At 37.6% G+C, this 26,725-nt stretch overlaps 4 protein-coding genes across 10 annotated transcripts in view; 2 read left to right on the forward strand and 2 right to left on the reverse strand.

The window, feature by feature from the left end:
* On the reverse strand, positions 1 to 6,428 carry LOC139698803 (folate receptor alpha-like). Of its 3 annotated transcripts, XR_011703013.1 has the most exons (5): positions 5,834 to 6,408; positions 3,774 to 3,965; positions 3,461 to 3,679; positions 1,569 to 1,934; positions 492 to 588 (listed from the first exon to the last, which is right to left on the reverse strand). XR_011703013.1 is itself a non-coding variant. In XM_071597720.1 (4 exons), exons 1-4 carry the CDS (start codon positions 6,020 to 6,022, stop codon positions 376 to 378), a joined length of 813 nt encoding a protein of 270 aa, XP_071453821.1. In that variant the 5' UTR covers positions 6,023 to 6,397; the 3' UTR covers positions 1 to 375. The 3 variants fall into 3 exon arrangements, 2 of the variants coding, with proteins under 2 accessions (XP_071453821.1, XP_071453822.1); XM_071597720.1 differs by lacking the exon at positions 1,569 to 1,934 and having other exon boundaries at positions 1 to 588; positions 5,834 to 6,397; XM_071597721.1 differs by lacking the exon at positions 1,569 to 1,934 and having other exon boundaries at positions 478 to 588; positions 3,456 to 3,679; positions 5,834 to 6,428.
* LOC139698804 (protein MIS12 homolog) lies at positions 5,429 to 9,214 on the forward strand. Of its 2 annotated transcripts, XM_071597723.1 has the most exons (6): positions 5,429 to 5,528; positions 5,649 to 5,719; positions 6,718 to 6,830; positions 6,902 to 7,065; positions 7,144 to 7,284; positions 7,392 to 9,214. In XM_071597723.1, coding segments are annotated over exons 2-6 (723 nt in total). In that variant the 5' UTR covers positions 5,429 to 5,528; positions 5,649 to 5,717; the 3' UTR covers positions 7,695 to 9,214. The 2 variants fall into 2 exon arrangements, with proteins under 2 accessions (XP_071453824.1, XP_071453825.1); XM_071597724.1 differs by lacking the exons at positions 5,429 to 5,528; positions 5,649 to 5,719 and having other exon boundaries at positions 6,616 to 6,830.
* Positions 9,215 to 11,077: 1,863 nt separating this feature from the next.
* Positions 11,078 to 19,386, reverse strand: icln (chloride nucleotide-sensitive channel icln). 2 transcript variants are annotated; one of them, XM_071597781.1, is made up of 5 exons: positions 19,162 to 19,386; positions 18,943 to 19,088; positions 18,380 to 18,544; positions 15,941 to 16,018; positions 11,078 to 11,367 (listed from the first exon to the last, which is right to left on the reverse strand). In XM_071597781.1, exons 1-5 carry the CDS (start codon positions 19,278 to 19,280, stop codon positions 11,264 to 11,266), a joined length of 612 nt encoding a protein of 203 aa, XP_071453882.1. In that variant the 5' UTR covers positions 19,281 to 19,386; the 3' UTR covers positions 11,078 to 11,263. The 2 variants fall into 2 exon arrangements, with proteins under 2 accessions (XP_071453882.1, XP_071453881.1); XM_071597780.1 differs by having other exon boundaries at positions 11,078 to 11,370.
* Positions 19,387 to 19,498: 112 nt separating this feature from the next.
* Positions 19,499 to 26,725, forward strand: part of Acsl (Acyl-CoA synthetase long-chain) — a 76,491-nt gene continuing 69,264 nt past the window's right edge. For all 3 annotated transcript variants that reach the window (XM_071598106.1, XM_071598105.1, XM_071598107.1), the window contains exon 1: positions 19,499 to 19,657. The gene's annotated coding sequence lies outside the window, so the exon portion shown is untranslated. The remainder of the gene's footprint in view (positions 19,658 to 26,725) is intronic.

A 26,725-nucleotide genomic window follows, 5' to 3' on the forward strand; every position in this document is an offset into this window, starting at 1 on the left:
TGAATGTAATTCATTCTAAATCAACTATACAAAAAGGCTGATAAAAATATCAGATCAAAAAAATAATTTCAATTTGATCTTACATAACATGGAGTAACCGATCACACAATGAGTCTGTCACTCTTTATTGTCTTTTAATGTGTATATTGCCCAATATCAGGCCAAAATTACTAACAAGTACAGCATGGAATTGATTTCTATCACTTGTCCATAATAGATGGATTGCTTAAGTAGGCAGGTGTACTCTCTGCTGCACACTGGTGACTTCATGTCTGGATAAGGATGAAAGACTGAGATACTAATTCTTAACACTATTTGTTCTAGAGGAGGCACTATTATTGCATGGCATATTTCAAACCTAAGGAATGCAAGTTTTTATAGAATTTTAAACATTGCAGGAAGAAATATTAGGACTAAAGTCAGTAAGTACATCTTTGAGCAAATAAAAGCTACACGCAATCCCATGTTTGCCATCCTAACAGCATATATCTGAGCAACCCTTTCATTAGGATTTCCACCATCAGGATTAAACCACAGTCTCATACATGGTTCCTCATCAGGCACTGGCTTCCAAGAATGGTCCCAAACCTGAAATTTTATTAAGTTAATATAGACAAAGAAATGCAAATTATTTTATTATAATGGGAAATAATTACGCTACATAGGATATAGCAAGGCCTCCCAATCATTTCCACCACCAACCACAAGGACCACATTTCAAAGCTAAGATTTGACTTACAAGTCCTCTGGAAACATTTTAAATGTAATATATAATAGAGTAATTTAATGAAGTAACAAGTGCACCATCAGCATATTCTGTACACATAAACAAGGCTTCATAAACTGACTAGTAGCTTTGATAAATGGGTCCCAGTATATAGAAGTAAGTATTAAAGTAACTGCTAAGGGTACTTCTTTCATAAACCACTGATATGTAAAATCAAAGTTGATATGTGACCTAACTGGTATTTAAGAGGTTGGAAACCCATGAAACATGTATATTATACACTATAAATTGAACAATTCTATTGAATTTTGTCTTGAAAATGGGCCCGTGGATTTTGGTGAGCATGGGGGAAATCTGCCATTTTTGGGTGCAAAAGATAGTTAGGTCTCAGGTAACGGAAAACGCATTGTAAATGGGTCAGGATATCACTAAAAGAGTTCATTCCATTTTGTCTGGTTTCACTCCCATTGCTTTCTTCAAATCATTCAACTATCCTTTTGTCATTATCAGCCTGTTTTCCTCTATCCAGTTTTTTACTGAAGGGTTTGATCTATTCTGATACTTTTCCATTCCATTTTAATTGGTGCTTCATTCTCTTTTTCATATTTCAGGTCCATGTATGTTTGTGATGTTACCCTACCTAAATGGAGATCTATTATAATACTATTTCACCTTGAATTTTCCACCTTACTTTAGTTGTAACAGCCAGACAGTGTATATAACAACTTTAAATCCTCTATAATGTTGCACATGGTCCGTCCCAAAAATAAGTAGAATAAATCCCATAAAAAAATTTATTGGATATCAAAGTGCAATTTCTAAAATTCTTCAAAATAGTAACCTTGCGCATTGACTCACTGATGTCATCCTCCCTGCCATTTGCATCACACTTCCTGGAAGGTGTCAATGGAAACCTTGAACAAGCAAGAAGCACCTTGAAGCAGCTTGTCATGGCCTCTTTGAAGTTATCCATCTTTCCAAAATGGTTGCCTTTCAATCTCCTTTTTATTCTTAGGAACAAAGAGAAGTCTGGAAGTGCTACATCGGGACTGTATGGTAGCCGGGACAGCTGTTGCCACCTTGCGCTTGACCAGGTAAACGATTACGAAGAAGGCAGTGTAGGATGGTGTGTTGTTGTGGTGCTGCCTTCAGTTGGGAAAGATCTCCTTCCTGATGCATCGCACTCTCTTTCAGAACCTTTCTAGAACTTCCATATAAAAATTATTGTTCATTGTCTGTAGAAAGAGACTACTTATTTTAGGGACAGACCTTGTATGTGGGCCATTCAATAAGTCCTTGAAAAATCCAAGTGATGGCACTCGTAGTATTGGAAAAGGTTTACTTTTAAGCCTCATGTCTCATTAGACTGCTGTTAATGTTTCAGCTAAATCTATCACATGGCATCATTTTCAGTCAATTGAAGCAGGAAACTTTTGTTTATGTAGAAAAATGAAAAAAAAATAGTTTCATGCAGTGATTAAGAACTAATCTTTCAAAGACTTAACACCAAAATTAGATCATAGATGAGTGGGATGAAGTTCATGGCACACATGCTCCTGTGTTTGTGAATGTTTACAATCGAGTTTAAACATGATCATACATCCCCAAATAATGAAAATTGTTGGGGATGTCCAATTGAAGTGACTTCATCCTAAATGATTGAAAAAATTCATGATATGGTTTTGAGTGATCAATGAATCAAAGTTCATGAGATAGTTGAGGCTAAAGGCATATCACAAGGTACAGTGTTTTCAATTTTGTGCAAAAAATTGTGCGTGAAAAAAATCTTGGTATGATGGGTGCCACATTTGCTCTCGAAAGAAAAAAAATGTAATCATGTGGTCAATTCGGAGGCTGGTTTAATGGCAATCCTGATAGTTTCTGTATTAATACATAACTTTATGAAATTTGGATACACTAAAACACCTCAGAGAAAAACAAACAGTGAGTTTCCAAAGGCGATCTCCAAAGAAAGCAAAGATGGTGAAATTGGCCAACAAGGTGATTGCAGTGGTTTTTTGGAATGCACAATCATCTACTATTAGATTACTAGAAAACAGGACAATTAAGGCAAAAGTTATGGAATTAAAGTTCAAATTATTACAACATCCACCATAATCACCAGATTTGGCCTCTAGTGATTTTGCTTTATTTGCTGAACTTGAAAAAATGGTGGAAAACAATTCATGCTAAACAAGGAGAATGATCACCAACAGAGATGGTTATTTTGAAGGCTTTCCAATATTTAACTTTTTTGCAGCTTAAAAAAAGTTGGAGAAACACTGAGAAAAGTGCACCGAGCTAAAAGGATATTACATTGAAAAATAAATCTACTCAAAATAATTCATTTTCCTTTTTATTTCCAAGGACTTATTGAACGACCCAAATACTTCAAGGTCCTAAACTTTAACCACAACTGTTTAAAAATCATTACTTTCTGTTAATAGCAGAGTACTGCAGTCATTATTTAACTACTAAATCTATCTCATTTGGGACAAATGCAACTTCTTATTATGTTTTGCAGAATTTGCTCCACTCCCACAAGTTGTAAAAACCTCATTGCAAAAATTATTTTAACATAAATAATTAAGATGGGAAGTATGAGAAGCCAAAAATCATCATTAATATGGGAAAAGAGTTAACTATGAGAAAAGATTACTATAATTACATATGCATCCTTGCTTGAAACACTATCTCCTTTGATCAAAATATAAAATCATCACATTACCTTACCTTACTACAGAAGTTTCCTGCATTGCCATATATACTTCCAAATGTGCGGCATTTAGACATTGCTGGGCAGTGGTTGCGACCATTACTCCAATTAAAATTTCTTGACCAGTTGTCTGTACACGTGTAGTCATCATAACAGGATTCGAACCATGCTTCACAATCACTCTGACACAGAGGAACTTCAAAGTATCGCTCTTTTCTTATTTTCATACCACTATCCTTAAACAAACATGATTAATGGAAGCACATTTTATAGAAATTCTTTCATTCCTATATAACTGATGAGTTTCAATTTTTCAATTGTCAAACATACCTTCACAATCCATGGCCCTATATTTGGAGAACACTCATAAAAACAAAGATCTTGAACAAAATGTCTCCTACAGTCTGTTGACATCTTCGCTGAATCAGTGCAGTGGTCAAGCTTGAAGCCATACAAACCAGCATGATGGGCAGCCTCAGTGGTGTTGTACTTGCAGCATGACCTATCTCTCCAAGGATAGCACTAAATGTTTGAAAGGCAGAAGGAGCAATTAGCTTTAATTAAAATACATTGACATTTTGAGATCTTTCATGGACAGGCAAACATCTGATAAGTACTTTGGAGGCAGAAAAAGTAAAAAAACATTATTTATTTGAATAAGGCATTCCAGGATTGGAAAACTTGAATTAACTGAAACATATTTGCACATTTGTGGTATTATTGAACACATTTATCCCATTAGTATTTTTTCCTAATTTATTAAGTAAATAATGTTTAAAATATAGCTTATGGTTCTCTGAAACTAGACCAGAGATATGGCCAATGAACAAAGAAATATTAAGATAAGGAAATAAAAGTCTTGGTGAGTATAAATATGGGGGGAAAGGTCGGGAGGTGATATTAAACAATGAGTATCAGAGTGATAATATATTACTAAGGAAGAATATAACCAATGACAGATTTATCCTTGGATATATGTAGCCACAACAGCATGAAATGATACATCACATCATTATTTTCAGGAAAAAATTTTAAAAAAACTCTAGGGAGAAAATAGCTAATGTAATGAGGACAAGAGAGTAATGGGGAAGATGGGAATGAGGTACAGGTGAATGATCTAGGAAAAGGGATCACTATATGTACTGTATTAACAACAGAAACTTGAAATTTTCAGTGTAATATTTTAACCAATTTAAGGCTAGGCTGTCTTTCAGTCCTCCCACCACACTGTAATGATAGCATTTTGGTTTTATTTTTTTAAAGAAATGCATATCCACAATTTACCTTTCTTAATTTTACTATTGTGGTAATATATGTGAATGATTTCTATTTACAAGCCTCGCGTTAAAATATTAACTTCAGGTAGAGCTTCAGGTAAAACAGGGTAGATACCATAAAGTGAGTGTTATAATTGAACTACTAATGCACTAAAGCGCCCTTATTGAAATAGAATATCTTCACAGTACATGATCATACTTTTAAATAGACAAATCAATTTTTATTGTTTTGTACTATAATAACACCCACATTTGTACACAACATACTAATACATATAAGGGGAAAATATTTCCATCTTCGTGCTGGAAAACTACCTGTTAAATAATTTAGTTCTCACTTAGGGATGCAACTGGCAACATGATCATTTTCATGAGGGCAGGGACTCAAAACATAATGGATAATATTATCTCTTGGAAGGGTTTGCAATGGCCAATGATTGTGAAGTGGGGAGGGACGCTATCATCGGCCATCAATCGTAGAAATAATATTCTCATTTAGTTAAAATAAGAGGTCCTTGTAACATCAATAATCGATGATGTTTCCAAAGGGATATTTTACATTATTAACCAGGTAAGAGAAACAAATTTGCACTTTTCCACAGAATTGTTGTAATGTACCACGCGTTTCAGTTCATCAAACCATCTTCAGGTACAAGATGAAGTGCCGGAAGTTCGTGTACCTGAAGATGGTTCGATGAACTGAAACGCGTGGTACGTTACAATAAATCTGTGGAAAAGTGCAAATTTGTTTCTCTTAATGACGAACTTCCACCACATCTCGCCTGGACCTGTTGAATATATTATCAAGGTATTTACACCGTCATTGTAAATGGGCAGTATTCAGTAACAAGCCATCAATAGCTAAAATAATAGCAATTTAGTTCCATTACATGATTAATTTGCCTTTTTTCCTTTTCACCAATTCTAGTAAAATGTTAGTTGCAATGAAACACTTCAAAATCACCCACCTCAGGCGGATGGGGAATTAGCGAAGTTAATGTGAGTTTCAATGAGGTTATAAATACACCAAATTTAATAACATGAACAATTACTGTTTAAATAAATTTTACAATTTTTATTCACATTCACAATAGAATTAAGCATGTATATTACCTGCTTGTATAAATCTCCTTCAGGTCCCGGTTCCGTTTTGTGATGCATGCCATCCAAGCATGAGTTCAACATTTTATTAGGATCGTTGGTTAATTGATCGGCAACACTTAACGGTACATATAAAATATACATTAACACAAAGACTAACTCATAGAACATGTTGCCATTTAAACTTAGCGTAAGCAACATTACATACAATACACAAATGTATATAACCAATTTAGGAATCAAAGCAAATTAAGTAAGCTGAATCAACCAGTGCAACTCAATCAGATAAAAAGAATTGAAAAGAATCAAAAGTTCACAACGAGACCGCGAAGGTCGCTCGTTGACCCGTTGAGAGAGAGAGAGAAGAGAGACCCGTTGGCAATTATCGCTCGGATGCCAACTATTTCTGCAGAATAGTAATTGAGCTAAACAATTCTCGCGAACAGACATGGATATATCGGTCAAATTCCTCGGAAATTTTGTCGTTAAACTTAAAAATTGACACATGCAAAGTGCATTTAAGGTTTTTCATGATTCAAGAAATTATTCTGTCGAAAAATATTCACGGGATGCATCTGGTGTAAATATTGTTCCTCAATTATTTAGTATGCCCACTGTTCGAACTTATATGTTACATAATATTAACCTCAATTTGAGCTAATATCAAAATATGATTTCTGTATTCATTTATTAGCCATTACGCCAGCCGCGCAATTCGCGCCACCAATGTAGGACGCATGCATCATTTGTTTTCGGTTTTACGCATCGTTATTCAATCTCTTCCGCACTTTTCGTTCAAATTGATTCAATTCAACTGAAACTGTCTGGGATTACAGTAAGGTACATCGAACGGAAGGTAAACAATCGGGTTTTCAGAGAGTTTTCCCTCGTAATAGGTTCTCCATCTCCGAAATTATGGATTCGCTGAATAGCTTTTTACTTGGAAAGAGAAAAGAAGAGTATCAGATTCAACATTTTGAATTTAGCGCATCACAGTATGCCCACGAAGGTAATGCTAATGAATACAAATCTCCCACAATCATTACATATATGCTATATTATATAGAAATTTATTTTCAGCCAAAGAGGAATTAATGTCTGTTATCGAAGAAGCCGCGAATGCATTCGAAAGAAGTTTAATAGATAAATACCAGACAGTCGATCGTGAAGAAGTTAACATGGCAACTCGGAAATTGATTGAAGCATACTCTACAGCTGTAGAAGATTGGGACCCTTCGTTTACGGTAAAATTGCACTTTTCATTTTTGCAGGTAACATTAGAAGAGATTTATGAATTCACTAATATTTGAATATTATTACAGGAAAAGCTGGACGATCTTTTTTTAAATATTCCAAGTAATGTGTTACTACATGAAGACAAACCTCAAGAAGTACAGTACTCGAGAGATGAAGTAGAAGAAGTTGATCGCGAGATCAGAGATATGGAAAAGAAAATAATTGGGGTATGATATGATACACGAAAATATATTGTTCAATGACAAATGTATTTCTTTGACCATGTCTTTACATGATACCTAATGAATATTTATGATATACGTTCCCCTTGCAGTTAAAATATATGAAAATGAAACTTACGGAATCTTTGAAGGAGGCCAGAAAAGCTCAGGAGTGCCGATCAAGATGTGTCGATTCTGCTTGGGCCGGCCCTTCTTCAAGCGATTTAGTGAAAGCCGTTGATGAAGTCATTCGCAAACGGAGAAAAGTTCAAGAAATGGATTGTTGTTTATTGGAAGGATTACCCAAACAGGAAATGTCTGATAGTACGTTGGCGCTCAAGACAGTTTATGATGCAAAACTGATGCAGGTCTCGGGCATAAGGGTAAACATAAGGAATAAATCACCTGCATTATGAGTATTTTTGTGTCTGTGGCCACACACAAACTATCTCTTGGACATATTTGAAGAAAGTAAATATTTTACCATACCTTAGTGAAATTAGTGTTCATAATGAGGTGATTTAAGCGAGTTCTCACAATTTAATATCCCCAGGTATGCACTCCTTCCGTTTTTAGACTACTAGATTTCACACAACCATGTTTACTCTCTCTACATGCTCTTTGTGTTACCAAGCACTAATAGCAATTTTGTTTGAGTACGATTTAAAGCTGTAGAATATTTTTTTCACCAGGGTAGATGATATGTTTTAAAAATGAAAAATAGCTATAATGCCATTCGTCATTCTACACCTTGTTCTTTATCCTTGCGATTTAAAAGTTTTTGGAGTAGCAATGGAAGAAATCACGGACAGCTGATTCAATAAATTTCACCCTAATTATATTCAGCATGTATTTTTATTTCCTGAATTAAAACGTGTCGTTTAAGTGGGTGAAATCAATCTTAAGATATTCTAGTTTTTAAAATTTTTCATCCAGTTCTTATGTTAACGTTCAGGAGGCCTCAAATGTGGAAACGTTCTCTGAATTTTCACTCATACTCTATCGTAGTAGTAAGAATAGTATGGGATCGCATTTTCTGTTGAAATTTCATTTTGAAAATGGATGGTACGATTTAAAGTTGTATTAATTGAGTAATTCATCAAGCGAAATATTTATTGAATGTTGTTAATGTGCCGCCAGAAACCCTTCATTTTCATTCTCTTGATTATTCCAACTCATTTGAGTAAAATTTAATTAAGTAAACAGTTTAGAATACTTCCCTTTGCAAATGGATGGAAATGTGAAACATAGAACCTGGAAGTCCTTGGGTGTCTGTACTTTCTTCTCAGAATTCTTTGCTGGTCAAGGTGATCCATAATTTATTATTTCATTGGTTCTTCCCTGACTGACCTCTGTGGGCTAAACATAGGTGGTAAATCCAGAGGTTTCAGTAACCTATGACTCTAATTCTCAAAGCATGGAATTGCACTATTATAAATAAAATAATGTTCATTATTAAAATTCTCCTCAAATGTGAAGAAATGGTCCTTAATTCCCCAATGAGAAGTTATAATCCTCTCCCTTCATAAGCCTACGTAACAATTTCTACAAAAATTTGATGAGTACTCATTCTTGACTTTCAAGTTTTGCTCCCTTTTTGGGAATAATCTTTCAGTAGATATGGAACAAATCGGGTAGTAAGAGCTTATAAGAACTTAATTTCATGACTTAAATGACCCCCAGTTCTACAATAAAAAATTTCCAGCAGATTTCATAGGCATGCAGGATGTGATAGGAATATGACATGCCAGGGTACTTATCCCATTCAAGAAAGAGAAAATCTCAGCAATTGGTTATTACCTTTCTTCAGTAACAGCAGAGCAGTGCGCAAGCCACTTCACTCACTTCAATGAGTTTTGTTATTAGGGCAATGTTTTCTATACTGTCTTTTTCTTAAACATTTTCTTTACTTATAATAAAAGTAAGCCAAAATGTCTTTGATGGAAAGTTAATTTGAAACCAGTTTAAACTAATGAAGAAGAAAGCCCCATTCCATGGTTGCATGGAATTGGGCTTTCTTCTTCACCCCCCCTCCCCCCAACCTCCTTTAAGCAAACCCTCTTTCGCAGCGTTCTCATCCCTTATTATGTCCTCTGTAGAGATCTTGCAAAAGCAAAAATGCTACCAGGCCGAAAAAATTAAAGTGCATTTGTTGAAGCTATGCTCAGCCCCTTTCATTACTCAAGAACAGAAAGACCAAGTATCATGAAGTTAAGACTAATCAGTGCAAAAGGCTTACATCTATTCAGGAAAAGAAGATTAGGATGTCTAGTTGTAGAATAGCACATGGAAGAACTCATTATGCCTGTGAAGACAATAAATGAAAGGGAGGGCTACGGATGGGCCACGAAATACTGACGGAATTGGGTATTATGGAGTAAAAGATAGTCAAACGTTTGGGGTATCATGAAATACCTGAAAGTGAGCCTGGAATTATATTTCAGCTGTCCTTTTCTTTTAAAGTATGGAATTTTAAAATAAATATTCCATGGCCAGCTAGTATGTATTCATTGAAATTAGATTTACAATTTAATTTTGGCTCTATACACAGGCATTTATTGAACCTGGGAATATGGAATCGAGAAGGTGCAGAAATATAATATACCTGTATTAGGTAATTTAAATTATTAGCATCAATTCATGTAGGTCAATTATCACATTTCATCATTAACATAAAGGCAGTTTCATTTAATATTTTTTTTGCCTGAATATTTCAAAGAAGTGAGTATTTCATGTAAGCAATTAATCTTAGGTTAGTGTTGTGGGCTCTTAACAATTTGGATGAAAATATTAAAAAAATACTTTGGTTCCATTCACCCAGGTTCATGGGTGCTACTCTCAAAAAAAGGTTTTCCTCTGTAATCTTCACCCACCTATCTATCCTCCTTTCAGGGTGTCCGAAGAGGTCACGTACACTGATTGTAAATCTTAAGTGTTTAAACCTGAAGGCTGTCATAACTGCATATAAACACCTTCTTTTTGTTTATGTCAACATAATAGGATTTTTATGTTTAGATTATGTAGCTGAATTTTAGATAAACTGTCACAGGTGAAGCCATGTACCTGTAAGATAACCTATTTAGAATATCCGAGCACCTTTGTAGAAGTACACTGATGCAGATTGATATGTGAACTCGAATGAAAAGCTCTATGAATCAATTTTCAATCAACATACAAAAGCAAATATGCAGTAGTCTCATTGGCTATAGCTCTGGGGTGACAACTTTGAGGTGATATCAGTATTCTTGACAGTATGTAGAATTAGTTTGATTATATCATAATAACTTTTAACTACCAGAATTAACGTGATAAGATCCAAATGGAATTTTGAATTCCATTTGGATCTTATTGGATTGGAAGAATTTTTAGCAGGGTTGGATGATGTAGATGTGGCTAGTTTTCTCATCATTATCATAAGTCTGAACAATATTGATATGAGTAGGTCGTGCAGGCTTAATGTTGGTGCAATAGAAATTCACCAAAATGGTACTAGATAGAATATATTTCAACAGAGACATGTTCATGATGGAGGAGCTGAACTCTAGCATTGTTGCGTTATTATCAATCACAGCTTACCAGTTAGATGTAGGTATTAAAGGGCACTTGAAAACTAATGAACAGCACACAGGATTAAAATGGCAGCTTAAGAATCTTCCTTTCACCAGATTTGTTGGTCTTGGTTAGAAATTCCTTTTCCTAGTGATAGGTCCAAATTTTCAGCTCTAATTTTTATATACAGGGTAGATGCAATTATTTGGATAAGTACGATCAGAAAATCAGACGAGAAATGAGAAAACAGTTCTTCACCATCAATTTAATCACAGAAATTCATACAAAATGTAAACTGTAAAAAAATCTCCAAAATCAAGAAGGATGGTTATTGGTGAAAAGAATAAACACCAAGAATCCTCAATTCAGTAATAATTCATTTGTTGAATATGAGATAACACAATTCCTCACACAAAACTAGTCCACTTGCACACATTTAATTCTCTGGGTCACAGTCAGCATCTTCAAACTGCCCAGCATCCATTTCCATTGGCTCACTAGATGATAGGTCACCATTTGTTGATTCCACTGGATCTGTAGCTGCTAGAGTGAGGAATGCAAAGTGTGCGAGGAAGAAAGTTTCATATTATAATATGCATTTAAAGTGGCTGTTTCCATCTATTTTGCATATCAAACATTTTTTATTTTGAAACGTATCCTCTACCTTCAGCCTCTGTGATTCTTCTCAATCCCATCCCTTATATTGTGGTTATTTAATTCAGCTATATCAGTTAACTATGTGCAACGCATTACACAGGTGTCATTGGGAAGCTTTCACAAGATGGAAATACATGTATGTGACAAATTCACAATTTACCCTTGATGCAACTGATTAAATTAGAATGACCTATATTTCATGCTCAATTTATTATGATTTGGGATAACACAGGTGGTTATTTCAATGAAAGCATATTTTTAACAAAGGTTTCATTAAATAAGAAGAAATCATGTGAGCTGGGTTGTGATGTCCGCAGACAAAGAGTAATCACCTTCAATGCTGAGAAGAATAATATTTTTTTTAAATGTTGAATTAATACCACTGTTCTTTACCTTATATGAGATTTAAATTTTGGGCATCAATTAGCCTGCACAATTTGGTAAGCTATTGGAGACATTCAGGGAGGCACTGGTGAAAATGCTTCGAAAGAAGGAATTTAATGAGTTAGTCTATTCCAAACTGCTGGTTCCTCTTCCGCCTTTATCATTTTTGAGTGAATTAACTGTACACTTCTTTCTCCCTGAACTTATCTGACATACAACCAAAATACTTGGGGACTCTCTTTCAAATTCTCCACTTATCTTTCCCTTTGCATTCGCTTATGGCTTTCTGAAATTACTTCTTGGAATTCTCCCTAGATATCTTGAAATCATTAGTGATCTCAATTCTTTGGTCACTAGAGATATCATCCCTAATATATTTCATGTTGGCGTGACATAGCCTTTGATGCTGCATTGCATTTCTAACATCAATGTTGTACCATCAAGGTTCCGTGTTATCTTTTATTAATTTACTGGGAATGAACCTGAAGTGATTCCACGTACCCTCAGTATTTCAGTGATTATTATCTTCCTTAAAATTTGCAAATTGAATCTGTAGCATGGATTTTAGGTCATTATAGTCTCCTTCTTTAAAAAAGTAAATTTTTTTAGGCTTCTTATTTCTGAACCCATATAAGCAAAATTTAGCATTTAATGTCCTTTGATCACCTTTTATAGTTTCTCTAGTATAGACTTTTTCAGGGATGTTCGTTGCTAACAAATCAAGAATATTATTGCTCCTAGTTGGTGAAGTGACAAATTGCTACAAGGAGTTCAATGTAAAGGAATTTAATAGGGAGTCGCACAAATCTTTGTCTTTACTCCCCATTTTAAAACTAAGCATGCTCCAATCAATAGGTGGGACATTGAAATCTCCACCGATTATAATGTCACAATCGTATTGGGATAAGAAACCTTGGATTATCTGATTTAATTCTAGTATTTCTATCTTTGTCATCCAGCAATCTGTAAAATGCCCATACATAAACTCTTTTGGAGTTATGAATTAAAATTTAGCACTATATGATTTCCAAACCGTTACCTGGAATTACCTCAGGCCTGCTGATGCAAGAATTTTTAACTGCAATAAAGACTGCCCCCAAATTTTGCTCTGTCTTTTCGGTAAACTGAAAGACTTTTTGGAAAACTTCACCGTCGGCGATATCAGTGGATAGCTAATTTTCTGTTCTCATAATTATAGCTGCACCTGCGCTTCCCTGAATGCCCTTTCTATCTCAGCTCCGACCTAAGCCATCCTCATCTAAGTCACATTCCCTGTGTATGTGTAAGTTCTTTATCATACAGTTTCTATCTATATTCCTTCCACCTCTCTTAGATCTTTTCTGGTTCAACTAATAGTTTTCCTAAGTTATCTTTGATTGTTTGCGACAATTTTCCCTTCTTACTTCCTGAGAAGCTTTTTACCTTCCTGTATAGCACACAGATTTCCCTCTTCCAACTTTCCATATCCTTGCACTGCTTTTCCCACAACACTTCTTTTGCTGTATTTTTTATCTGCCTCAGTTTATTGTTAAAGTCTATAAACTTCCTTCCACCTACCTCTCTGCTTATATTCTTCCATTTCCTTGTCCATTTTTTTAATCACCTTGTCCATAACCCAAGCATTCCTTGACCTTTTCCTATCCTTTCATTTATGGCCCGTGATATCCAATCTTTCATATGTTTAGAGCTTTCCTGTTTTGTAGTAGTAGTAGTATTTAGGGGAGGCCACTGACTGCTGAGGTCATTTGCCTAACCAAACCTAAGACACATTAATGCTCGTAGTAGTAGTAGTTTTTATGGGAAGCGACCACCATCTAAGATCATTCGCGCCATTAGGTATGGACAGGAAAGGATGAAGGGTGGAGAGAAACCCGGCGTTGGCATTAGCCTACTCTTTACGAACGGCACCAAGAGGTCCGCAGCTTAACGTCCCATCCGACGGACGGCGCATTCCCTCAAAGTGCCCTCCACAAAGCACCTCAAGTTGGGATCAAGATACCACTGAAAAATATTCAACACCGCTGGGATTTGAACCTGAGCCCTCTGGGTGGGTAGCCAGTACAATAGCCACCGCACCAATCCTGATCCCCTCCTGTTTAGTACCCAGCTCTCTTTCCTTAATCATGATTTTCTCTACAGCCTACAGGAACTTCTTCTTTTACGCTCTGATTAGTGCTTCTTCATTTCATTCCCTCAACTGTCTCACTAGTTTTTTCCTTTAAGAGATGTGTGCAAATAATTCAGTTGTATCGATGCTGCACATTGCAGCAATGCAAGAGTAGCCTACCTCTCTTCCTAAACAATGTTTTTGGCAGCAAAGTAAAGCAGATGCTTGCCACCTATTATTTTTTCATCTTCCAACAAAACACACAGTTTATGAATCATCCAAGTATTTTATCTTGGAATCATATAACGATGAAAATAAAATACAGAGCTGTATGCATCACGGTCATTATGGTCATTTTAATCTGGTTCCTATACACATGCCAGCAGCGATCACTGTACTCTCATACTCACCTGTAACTTTTAACACAAGGAATGTTGAGGGTTATTGAACTCAAATGCTCTTGATAAGTGGAAAATAAATGGGAAAATATTCTTCTGGTCATAAAAAAGGGAAAATGTGGGAACTCTACTTAGTGATATGCAAATATGAAATCAACAATAAATACACTGTTTTGTTATTCATGGGAAAGTTAACTCAACGCCAAAGAAAATCTCAAAAGATGTACTCAGAGAAAAAATAGTGTAAAATTTATTTATTTAGCCTTGGTCCAAAAACAGCACTCTTTGGCCTTTACATTGGAATATTAACAGTGATAACAATGGAGCCGATTACAAACACCCAAGCCCTAGGTGGAGGAAAACCCACCTAGGCGGGAATCGAACCCGCAACCCATGGATTGGCAGACGAGGACGTTACCCCGCTGCCACAGAGGCCGGCGATGTAACTTTTCAGATATTTTTTTGGGAACCCAATGAATGAAACTTCAATTGTGTGCCACAGGCACACCACAAACACTCATTCTGAGGAAGTTTATGTGAAAATTAATTAATAACCTAAAGCATGACCCTAACACGCTCAAGGACTGCTTTTTCCCACGGACAATACGGGATAGCAACTGCAGGGTTATAGATAGCAAAAATTCCACTTGCCACCCTCAGCGTCGAGGGAATAATTAGTCCTACTCAATTGAATGCTCTTTCACTAACCTCGTGTGTTTTGCTATCATAACCCATTCTTTCCGAATGATCTCATTAGTGCTCTGTTCATCTGTTTGTAAGTCTCCCTTTCAATCCCTCGTCCCTCTCCGCGGGGGGAAATTCCTGCTACCTGCAACGTTGGGTCGCATTCCCTGCCTTTTACAGTCTCCTCGGGGGCTAGTGTTTTGTGGTGCATGATCATGTTGTATTGGTTTCGCATTCTTGCTTGTTGTGTCCTGGCTTGCGTGTTGTTGGATGGCTTTCATGCTGCATCCTGGGGTGCAGTTTTTTGTTGGTTTGCGGTATATATGTTTGCATGAGTATTGGATGAAGGGATTTTTGCATGAGTGTGTGCGCTGCTGTGGGTGTAATTTTCCATGTTGTTGTCTTGCATGTGGTATTGTTCCTTTTTATGGTTGGTGACCTAACACCCCCCGCCACACGCCCTTGCGGCGGCTTGCAGGGTATTATGTAGATGAACACATGGATTTAACATCCATGAAAGCCACTTCGTGATAACTGTCCGAGACTGGTGAGTTGCAGTTAAATTTCCTTGCAAACTACTCAGTATGTCTCTGGCTCATTCTCAAAAACACTACTAGGGCACCAGTAATTGGTAATGTGCTATGTGAGATTTCCCAACAAGGAGTTAATTTTCAAATAAACTTCGCCATTTACTTTACTTAAAAAACTCTCTTGTAAACAATCAAAGGATGTGTGTGCATAGTTGCTTTCTCTGGTTCCCATGTATGTCACTATGCAGTGCTCCCACTTTTGGTTTCAAATGCTATTACAAATATTATACTCCATTGTCACTTTGTGCTTTTATTTTACTTAATGAACTTGAAGAAATGTTCACAAGACTTACCTCTGGCAATTTGATCGCTGCCTCCTAATTCATATTCTCCTTCTTCATCCTCATCCTCAAATATTCCTTCCTCGTCATCTGCATGAAAGCATATAAAATAAAATTTACCAAGAGGAACTGTTTTCAATAGGATAACATGAGAAAATCATACATTTATTTCCTAAAAGGGTCATGAGCATACCAGAGTGAACACGATAATCAGTAAACTTCCTTACATGCAAAGAAAAATCGTCATTCAGTCTTCCAAAATGGATGTCTAAAACTGTAACTCACTTTGATCCTTGTCATAACATTAATTGAAAAGCATATTTATTTTCAAACAATAAAACTCATGTCAAAAGAAAACTCCTTTCCTTGGTATATAATATGGTTTATGCGAACAAAACGAATACGTTAACTTTGCAGTAGAACTACATTACATATCTGAGTATTAGGTTTAGTATTGAAATTTGAGATCCAAGGAGAATGTCTTCAAAAAGTACTGTACACTTTAAGTTACACATTAGAGTTTTGACTGGTCAAAAGTTCTTTAATTGCAATTTAAAGAAATTCAAAGATGATTATTTCTATGCATCACAGGTATGATACCAGTAATAGTTCTTGAAGGTTCCATGCTGCTTCTGGGAATTACCATCTCATAGGTTAGCTTATTGGACAACAGTTTCACCCCCAGTCCTGGAGGTGTCTTCTGAAGACGCCACCAGGATGGTTGTTCCTAGTAGCAGCATGGAACCTTCATTAGAAAGACATCACAGAAGCCTGAAGATTAGTAGTAATTATTGTATGGGTTTTACCAAGCTCTGAGCATTGAGCCCAATTGAACCTAGACTCGAAACACAAACTATCAAATGGGATCATACTATTCACGTCCAAGTAAGGACTTGAAGTTTCTGTGAAGATGAATTGTTTTCTTTAACCTTTTCAGTAGCTGTCACCAATGAAAAGTACAGAGCTCAGATTAAGTAACCCCAGGATTTTCACAACTTTAATTTTTTAACCCATTGCTATTTGCCATAAATTGGGTAAGTTAGGCCCTAGGGGGCCATTACAACATGCTGTTACATTCATCTCTAAATTGAGAGATACCACAGGCAATTGGGAAATACATATTCGAAACAGAGATAATTTGATTTTCCAATACATGTACCACTCATAATCAGTGAATATATTTTTAACTTTTTATATCGAAAGTATATTTACAAGACAATATGCTTTAGGAACTACAACATTTAAAAAATAAGGTGAGCACTAAAAATTTATGACAAACGAACTTGTTTAATACATTTATATTGGTATATTCATGATGCAATTGCATTAAGTCTAAAACCTAATGCATCATTTTATTTTAAAAACATGTAAAAATAAATTACGTGCACCACAGAAGAATTTACTCAATTTGAATATAAATTATACCACAAAACAACTATGAATGGTTCATAGTTCAGGCAGTATTAGTAATGCCAGCTAATTTATTTACCAGCCAGCTGAATTCACAACACTCAACTAAACACTTTGCATCTTAAGATACACCATGTTATTCAAAATAAAAAATATATTAATCTTCCATACCATATTTATACATTTGAAAACATCTTGGAACAATGAGTTCCAAAAACGGAACAGAAACCATGGAGACTTAATGTATCCCTCTATCAGTTGTACTATTTTCCTTGTGGAATTGAAGAAGTGATACAAATACAACACTGCATTAGCATGTTGGAAGCTAATAACAGAATTAGGAAGTTACAGTAACAAATAGACTCAGGAATTCATTTCGCCTTTGAGAAAGTCATGAACTCCAGACAGACTGATATGATCATCACAATGCTTATCTCCCCTTTACAATTTCATGGCTGGTACCCTAACACCTTCAGTCTCATTCCCCTGAGGCAGCACATGGAGCACTGTGTCAATATAGTTATAGACATTTTCTTTGGTGTGCTTTAACTATTCTAGGTTTCATCAGAATACTGTGTTGAACAACATTTCATACATTATAATTATCCCAGGACAAATCCAGTCCCTCAAAGATCAAGAAATTTGGGATTTTGCCAATTTAAAAAGATTGAAACTGCCTGAAGAGCGTGTAAACGAGTATTTATCTTTGAAAAATGAGAAGTAAACCACTTTTGCCATAGCTACAACTACTCAGTGGATTAGGTCTTTCATTGTTGCCGTACATCCTTTGTTTTTGGCTTTCTGTTTGTGATGAATTCTATACCTTTGCCAATGACCTCCGGGCAATAGATATTATAATAGTTGTTTTCAAAAATATCAGGGTATTTAAATTGTTGAATAATAATGTCCATTTTGCGGATGACTCCGTTAAAAGTTACTGTCGCCGCGTCTCCCGCAGTTTGTTAGAATTAGTTGTAATAGAACTTACTGATTTTCCTTCACACAGGTAAATTTCCGGAGGAAAGTGAAATGAGCACTTACCTTCTGAGAACGAATCTTGTGGATCAGGATGAAGTGCTTGGCATTCACAAATTGCATGGAACATTGCATCTAACATGCCCTTGTCATTTGGGATGAATCGAAGTTCAGTCATGTCGACAGAATCTTCATCTTCATCATCACTATTCACTTCTTGAACTTCATTTTCTGCAAAAAATGAAATAATGAGCGTTCAATCCCCAGTTCTATGGAGTAAATCATTAGGAATTATTGTCAACATTATGAATATTTCAAAACCTTCAGTTACCAACGAGAAAGACTTTACTTAAAGGATGAAATAACTATCTACTTCGCCGGAGGTATTTATTCTCAATTATAATTTACGATTTTATGCAGCAAAAGCAGGGCAGATCTTTGTTTATACTTTGAAGTAAATTGTGGTCAAAAAATTTTAATCATAACCATAAATCATCCTCAAAATCATGAAATATTATGAATTGCACTTCACTAGGTAATGTTTAACATTACTATTATTTTGACCGTCTTGTGGCCATTATATTACGCTCAGATAAAAATAATTAAGTTCATCTAATTAATACAGTTACCTGGATCATCCCATGGTATATCCAACATCACATAAAGGTTTTCATGAGGGCATGAAGACCGGTCTCTCGACACTGCGTGTAAGGATATGTGGGGATACTCGAGGGCAAATCCTTCACCCGAGTCGTCATTCACCCAAGACAATGTACTGGAGATCATAAAAATGAGTTAGATGCATGCTAAATCTCCCAAAACGCAAATTAATAGTGAAAACAACCAACCTCTCTGTTATGAAGATTATTCCACTTCCGATTTCACGATTATTTATCATGACGGAGGTGCTGGGAAGTTGTAATTTGATTCCCTCAGTGGGTGGTACAAAATTTGTTAAAACCACCATTTCCTTCACGAATATATTATTCTAAAATAATGAAAATTACATTGAACGGCACATGAATGCCCGCTGGCCGAAGGTGGCGTCCTCTTGCGCCAACATTCGTTATTTTTACACGGTTAACGCTTGTCGATTGTTCACCCATTTGATTACGTCGGCAATCACGCCACTACCCTCCCACCAAAACTCGCAACGTGATTGGTCGAGGCAGTGATGATCCAACACCCGTTCAAGACACGAGCTTGATCAGTCTGCAGGGTTTGCGGTGTTTTATCGTGTGTTGGTTCGGTTGAGAAGAGGTTTGAATCTGCACTCTGTGTGTGTGCAATTGTTAGGTGTTATTTTGTAGGCTGGTGAACGTGTACGATTACATAAGCACAGCGGTAAGTGTCATTAGTTCACATTTTCTGTTGCTCTCTTGCATTATTTACCTTACCTCGTATACCTGTGTTGGACCTTTACTATAACTTGTCTTTTCTTGATGCGTTTACTCTAATTTATGAATGAATACTTGCCTTTTTATTGTCAAATTGCACATGCCGGTTTATTTGTGATAGCATTATTCCTCTTAAATAGTTGAAGTGTGTGAATAAACTTGTTTTTAAGGAGTTGAAATAGTATCAGGACGTTCACTATTTATGGAATACATTTGGTTTGCTGTCCACTGTTTGGAGTCACTCTATTATAATTCTGAATTATTTTGCCAAAAATCTTGTGTTAATCATCCGCCCATGTTTGACTGGAACATCTGAGGGAGGGAGTGTTTTGTTAAAGTTGTGAATTTTATATTGCCAGTCGTTATTTATTAATAATTTACTTGTGTCATTGTAGAATTCCATTGGTATTTGTTGTTAATTTCGAACTGTACACTCGGGAGCTTAACGAAACACGCAGGCCTTGGTATCGATTGTGCTTTTCCACAGTCCACCTATGCCCAATTCCACTCATGTTCAGAGGAACTGCCAGTAAATAAACGTTCCATAATGTGCTAAATATTTATGTGCATGAAAATATTAAGTTCGTGCGGGTGTGAAATTATCATATTCTATCGTGTTTTTGGGATGAGATGAGGAAAAGCCCGTTTCACGTTCACTATTGTAAAACTGTTATCTAGTTCAAACGATTTGCAGTTTGTTTAATTTTTCAGTGTGTTGACAACATTTATACATTTGAATGTCCAATTTTAGTAACTAAAATTTCGCCAGTATTGAATTCTCTCTGCGCACGTCTGCGTCGTTACATGTGTCGACGATTTCGAATTCTAGCCTGATGAGTATTGGTTGCCCCGTAGCCTGTGCGTCCGGTGTGCAGATCTAGTTGATTGTTTTCTTATTGAAGTATTGATGCATTTAACATCGTAGATACTCAACACTACGCGTGTCAGGAAGCTTTGTGGCTTTTTGTTATAATTTCTGCAAGTTGTATTTACCCCCGTGGTATTTAAGAGGAAGTTGAGGCCACCATTTATTTAAAGTAATAATTGATGCATGTAATGCTCTATTTATATTCCCGACCAAGTGTTTTTTTTACGATGAAGCCAGTGTGAGATTGACACGGGAAATTGGGATTTATGAGTTTTTCATAACATTTTCCTGCTGTGGCTTCTGTCATAATATTGTGTGGCATGACAATTTTTAATGAATGCAATTATTTACAATGACCCTTCTGGGCCGGCGAAAAATTCATTCATTTACATTTTACCCATTATCTGAAAATATCTCGTGTATTCGTTGTTGGATTTTTTTTATTTTCGTATAGAGATAAAGGTGGAGAGACTTTAAAGGATCATATAGTTGCCGACCCAACATTTTGTTGGGCCCATCTCCGATGAATGGGAACTCCCACTCAAATTTTCGTGAGTTATTTGCTTTGGCATGCCCTCGACGCAGACTTGGGTTTTTAATTTATTTGCATTCCAAGCGTCACGGGAGTTGTTGAAAACTTTGGGCGGCGTGAGTGGAGACGAACTCTTGATGTGGTCCTCGAGAAAACATTTATGGTACCGCCGGGAAAATTGGGACACTTGGAACGCGTTTTGAAGTTGTCGCCGTCGCTCTTTTTCATATGTTTCTACCGGTTAATAATGCCGCCGTGCGCAAGGTGACGGCATATTTTTTTTGTGAAATCTGCATCTTGACATATTGCATTACCTCGTTCTCAAGCGAAACTCAGTCAAAGGAGGTAATGGTCAAAATTCGATAGCGCCGCACTGGAAGTGGTGGGTAGCGTTTCGTTGACGTAAGTGATAATTATTATCGGAGCTCTGGAAAAATCGAAATTTGGCGTGGGTGAGGGTCCGGGGTGAAGTCGAGATAAGGTACTTCGAAATTGTCAACGTCCCTATTTCGGAGCGGCAGTCTTAATGCTCTGGGAAGAATCCCCAACTCGTCTGCAGTGGATCGTCGCCCCCTCCCCCTTCTGCTACTGTCTTGCTCCCGCCCACTCCTCCCAAGGAAGGCTGAACCCGGATGCGTCATGGATGGAGGTTTTTGCGTCCAAGGGTCTCTCCGGATTCCCCCCCCCCCTGCCACGGTAAGTCACCTCTTTCGCCCCCTTCCCCCACCCAATGGGACCTGCGGGAAGGGAATCGCGTGATGTTCGCGCACGCGTATCATTGGTGGAAGGCGGCGTCTGTTGGCGCCCTGGGCGGGAGTTTTGAACTTGGTGCAGCGATTCACCCCTGTTGCCTCACTTCCTCCCTCCGTCTCATCCGGGATGCGGTCCCACGCGCCATCGCCTCTCCGTTAACCGAGTGCGAGGTTGTTGTCCACTTGGGCGTTCGCACGTCTTTTGCCGATCACGTAATGAAATACCGTATTAGAAAAAGCCACGCATGCAGCAGCAGTCGTAGTGCTGTGAACTCTTTACACTCGAGTTGTTATCATAAAGGGTGAGAAATGAGAGCTCGCGAGTGTGTGACGTGTAGCCGGAATTTCTTGCTTTGCCCGCCTTTTGGGATCCAATTACATCCCGCGATTTATAAACTACGCCGTTCTAGCATTTTGGTCCAAGTTAGAGCTCATTATTAATATATAAAATTGATTAATTGTAGTAAATAAATAATTTGAACCAAACGAGACTATGATTTCTGAGTTTCATCCTTTTACCTGCTAGGGGCGATTTCTAATCAATATCTTAATAATCAGTACTCGTCCTCGCAGTCTCAGCACGATCAAAAGTGCGTGTTAATAAATATTTTAATATACGCTTACAAATGTATACTTGTGGACTGCTAGGAAACTTATTTTTGTCGCCATCAACTGTAATTACACTGAAATGGTGAAAATAATGATCTTGGCGTACTAGTTCTTTTTTAGAGATTACTGAGCATTTCGTTATTTATGTCACGTGCATGATAAAAAGCGAAATGTTTCCTGTATTAAAGGCCGTACATTCTCATGGACGGGATAATTTATATCATCATCACGGGACATCTATCCGCGGATTGGTTTGGACTAGCTCTCCAGACTCCTGTTTCCTAGTCAATCATCTCTTCATTCGACCATGTATTATTCATATGGCAAATCTAATGCGCGCATTTCTGGTGAAAGATAACCACTCTTACCTCTCCGAGTTACGCCCCTGAACAGAACTTCACCCAAACTGATTTTTGGGAAAAAGCAGGCAGCATAAAAGGGGGAGGCTGCTGCCCCTACACCCTGATGTCTGAATATCACTTGTCATGCAAGGGTGAGTTCCACCGTGATTTATGGGTTTCAATCGATACGAATGCCTGCTTATTAACGGCTAACTGCTGGCAGTTCTCTGATAATAACATGTTTTCCTGTTAACGGGGTTTGTTTGTACTTTATCCCTTAATAATGTTATTGATCGTTACGTATCTGCAGTAAGAGTTATATTTGGCAGAAGAAAGATCTGTCCAATGTCCTATTGCACATCTTTTCGCAGATATATAATTACACGGGCAAGTCGCCCTGTAAGATTGCCTTCTGGCTCTCCGCATAGGTCACCACAGGTTCGCATTTGCCCAACGTGCTTGCAGTCTTGCCAGGAGACCGTCGCAGTCCCTTTTGTAACCACCTCGACCAGCGTACTGGTCGTGGATTCCGTTTTAGTTTTTTTGTTCAATATTTGGGCGTTTTTCTTCTCGAGAGATTGTTGCTATTTATATTTTCGAACGTTCATACGTGTATACTTTTATAAGGGTTCTTTGCTCTATTCCTTTTGCGGTTAGGCTTAATCATTCTGGGGGTAGTATTAGCCTCCATTACCGAGATTACCTTCCGAGTCTACCCCTTTGGTATTTTTTTGGGTAAAATTTGGTGGTTTTAATACATGTTTAGGGATGGAAGATGCGCGACTACTACGGATGGGTCGAATCCTGATTAATAATAATCGATCGTTTCCTGAAGCAGAGTTCGTGGAAACTTTTTCTTCCACTATTTACCTACGCCGTGTTCATATTGCGACGTTCTTGGCGCTTGCTGATGAAACCTGCTGCAACAACGTGCCATTAAGGTGAATGTTTGCCCCTGGTTAAAAATATCTCGCTCGAACATTTTCAGAATAATATAATGTGACATTTCCCAGATCATTTTTTGTTCCGTCGCCGTAATTTTCGCATTTATATTTCACGTGACGTCTTCACGTGCGAACCTAGCGGGGAATTCGCGAGCGCGTATTCCTTGCCTAAAGAACGCTAAGGCGCGCGTCTCACCGAAGACGCAATATTTACGGCAGTTTATTTTTAAATGATATCCCATAACAAGTCTCCCAAACGGCGCTTGAATTTTGAAACGTGAATGCCATTGATAGGCCTATAATTCATTTATTCAATAGTTTTGTAGTCTATGAGGCCACTAATTATCAGTGAACATCTGATATGCCCAGAAAATTATGGTATGATTTGTAGTAAACTTCAGTTTTATTCATCCTGATTCAATTGATTGTCAGATGATTGGGCAAGAATGGAGGATTTCATTCATCTATCTCTTTGGAACTGACCCCATAATAAATATTGTTTTTATTGAATATTTTAGTTGATATAATTATTTAAAACCCAGATAAAAGACATCGAACCGTTGGCACTCTTCCAGTATACATTACTGGCGTCATACCCTCAGGTTTTTTCGGAACGCTCTATGCATCGTTGGAGTGTTGTCAAGAATACCTTTTGTGTATTTATAGACACGTCTCTAGGGCAGTCGTTCTCTCTCCCAAGAACTCGGCGTATGACCTCCGGATGTTTTGCAATATTTAGGGTGTAATTTTTTTCAGAAAGTGGATTGACATTAGTTTCATAATATACTTTAATAATAATAAGAAGTTTCGTCATTTGATCGTGGTTTTTTCCTTACGCCTTGGACATGCACTTTTTAGCTCTGTTTTCTGTCTTAATGCATTAATTTCATCCAGTCGATCGCCGATTAGAATTTACCAGTTAGCGTTGATGTTTTTAGGTGGTAGATAATGGTGAAAAACGCCTTTAAAAGTAGGGAGAATTGCGGGGCCAATTGACAACGGCAGTAAATGTTTCCTGTTTTTTGGTCTTAGTGCAGTAATTTCATCCAGTCCATCGCCGATTAGAATTTACCGGTTAGCGTTGATGTTTATGTGGTAGATAATGGTGAAGCACACCCTTAAGGAGGGAGAGCTGCGGGGTCAATTAACAGCGGCAGTTAATGTTTCCTGACATGAAAATTTAAACTGGTTTCTTTACAAAATGTTCTCTCAGGTGATTTGAAGTCCACTTAACGGCTTTGTTCTTAAGAGTATTCGCACAAATACGGATTATATTAGTTATGGAATATCGCCGATTCCCATGTCCGCCTTCAACAATAAGGGAAAGGTTTTAAAATGAAAATGTTTCTATATCCTCGAATAAGAATTGAAAAGGTAAGCATAAGATGTCGTTTTTTGGAATGGATAAAACTTGCTTGAGACAGTGAAAATTTTTCCATTCATTTTTCTTAGACTTCTTCCATTCGTTAGTTAAACTTGAGTGCTCGATTTATTTGAGTTTGTGACGGTTGATTCCCTGTTCACCGCAACGGAAGGCTTGTGTAAAGGAAGAGTTGATCAGGAGCCGAGCGCCAAGGATTGCCGATTTTCTTGTGCGCACATACCATTATCTAACACGTGCGTAAGTGGGAAATCCTGATATGGCCTCAACGGAGTGGACGGATCGGTTTACTCACGATTGTCACTTATCTATCCACGAGTTCAACTAACTTTTCCAGTCACGTGGCGCATCTGGAGTAGTTGGTCGAAGACCACTTATTGTTACAATTTACATTCCGTTTCCACGATTACGAAAAGTTCTGTTCCGGTCTTCCTCACTGTCCCTTTCACTCGAACGACCCAGGGGTGGAAGGTAGGGTTCCAGAACCGATGCATGCGTGGCGTCGCCCCTCCAACCGGGGTGCAAGTGACTGAAGGAGGAATGCCACTGGGTTCATTTGGCGCGCGGGTTTCCCTTCTTCCGAGTCACGGTGAGAGTGGGCGCGGTCTCGGCCTGCGTGCAGGGTCGTCCTCCTTCCTCTGCCCCGTAATCTCCCCCCCCTCCCAATGCCCTTCCTTCCGCTACTCCCTCCCCGCCCCGGAACACGTCGGCTGTCTCTATTGGTTCAGCTCCACGTGTGCGAATCACGCGTTCCTTTTCCATTTTTTTCCTTCGCGGCTCGGCTGAGGTCTTCCTAATTTCATGTTTTTTTTATAAGACCCTTTCCCACGTCACGAGGTTTGTGAAAATTGCTCCTCGAGGGATTTGTATTCTACGCACGCCGGTATAATTGGAAGCAAGGGATCGCTGGGACATCCTTATTTTAGACTATGGGGATGACTTATTTCAACTTTTTGTGTTCTATATTGTGGTCGTCACCCTGGTTTTTTTGGACGCTGGAGTAGTGTGTGGTAGTACCAACGTATTAGTGGGCACGACAGCGTTTTGACGATCACGAAACTTTAAAAACAGGATGCAATTTATTTTTGGGTGGCAATTGAAATGGTGAAAGTTGATTTTAGTCATAGTTACTGGAGAACCGGCGTTGGGTTAGTTTTAGTTGAATTCATTAATTATTGACCCGCTCCGAAACTAGGGACTCGCCATAATCCAATTCAGAAACCACTCTGATGAAGAAGTTACGTTGTCGAAACGTCTTGTCTTTCTCATTATTGCAGCTGTCATAAGTTACTGTGGAGATATCACCATAGTGGCGAAGTCGATTCCATGTTTGAGTACAGGGCGTTAGTGTTAATTTCATTCGAATCGTTATAGCTCTAGTATTAATATAAATTTAAAAAAAGGCGAGGTGTCGCAAGGACGAAGGATGGTTGTGGGTGTTAGGTCACCAGTCAGTCTACTTCTATCCATCCTCTACAGCATATACATGGCATATTTGTCTACACGACAAAGTTGTCTCGCAGGGTTTGCCATTTCGGAAACCGTGCTGGTTTTTCAGCTGCAGAAAGTATCGTATTACTAAAAATAA

The sequence above is a fragment of the Hetaerina americana genome, unplaced genomic scaffold (genome assembly GCF_022747635.1).
Source record: "Hetaerina americana unplaced genomic scaffold, ioHetAmer1.1.p SCAF_9, whole genome shotgun sequence".
NCBI lineage: Eukaryota > Metazoa > Arthropoda > Insecta > Odonata > Calopterygidae > Hetaerina > Hetaerina americana.

What these genes read in the sequence shown, in the direction of transcription:
- LOC139698804 (XM_071597723.1), top strand. An exon ending in ATCACAGTATGCCCACGAAG is followed by an intron (nt 6,831 to 6,901) that starts GTAATGCTAATG and finishes ATTTATTTTCAG; the next exon opens with CCAAAGAGGAATTAATGTCT. An exon ending in TGGAAAAGAAAATAATTGGG is followed by an intron (nt 7,285 to 7,391) that starts GTATGATATGAT and finishes TTCCCCTTGCAG; the next exon opens with TTAAAATATATGAAAATGAA.
- LOC139698803 (XM_071597720.1), bottom strand. Translation starts at nt 6,022, where the DNA reads ATGTTGCTTACGCTAAGTTTAAATGGCAACATGTTCTATGAGTTAGTC. An exon ending in AAGGAGATTTATACAAGCAG is followed by an intron (nt 3,966 to 5,833) that starts GTAATATACATG and finishes TCAAACATTTAG; the next exon opens with TGCTATCCTTGGAGAGATAG. An exon ending in CAGGAAACTTCTGTAGTAAG is followed by an intron (nt 589 to 3,460) that starts GTAAGGTAATGT and finishes ATAAAATTTCAG; the next exon opens with GTTTGGGACCATTCTTGGAA.
- icln (XM_071597780.1), bottom strand. Translation starts at nt 19,280, where the DNA reads ATGGTGGTTTTAACAAATTTTGTACCACCCACTGAGGGAATCAAATTA. An exon ending in ACAAGATTCGTTCTCAGAAG is followed by an intron (nt 16,019 to 18,379) that starts GTAAGTGCTCAT and finishes GCTTTCATGCAG; the next exon opens with ATGACGAGGAAGGAATATTT. An exon ending in CAGCGATCAAATTGCCAGAG is followed by an intron (nt 11,371 to 15,940) that starts GTAAGTCTTGTG and finishes TCCTCACTCTAG; the next exon opens with CAGCTACAGATCCAGTGGAA.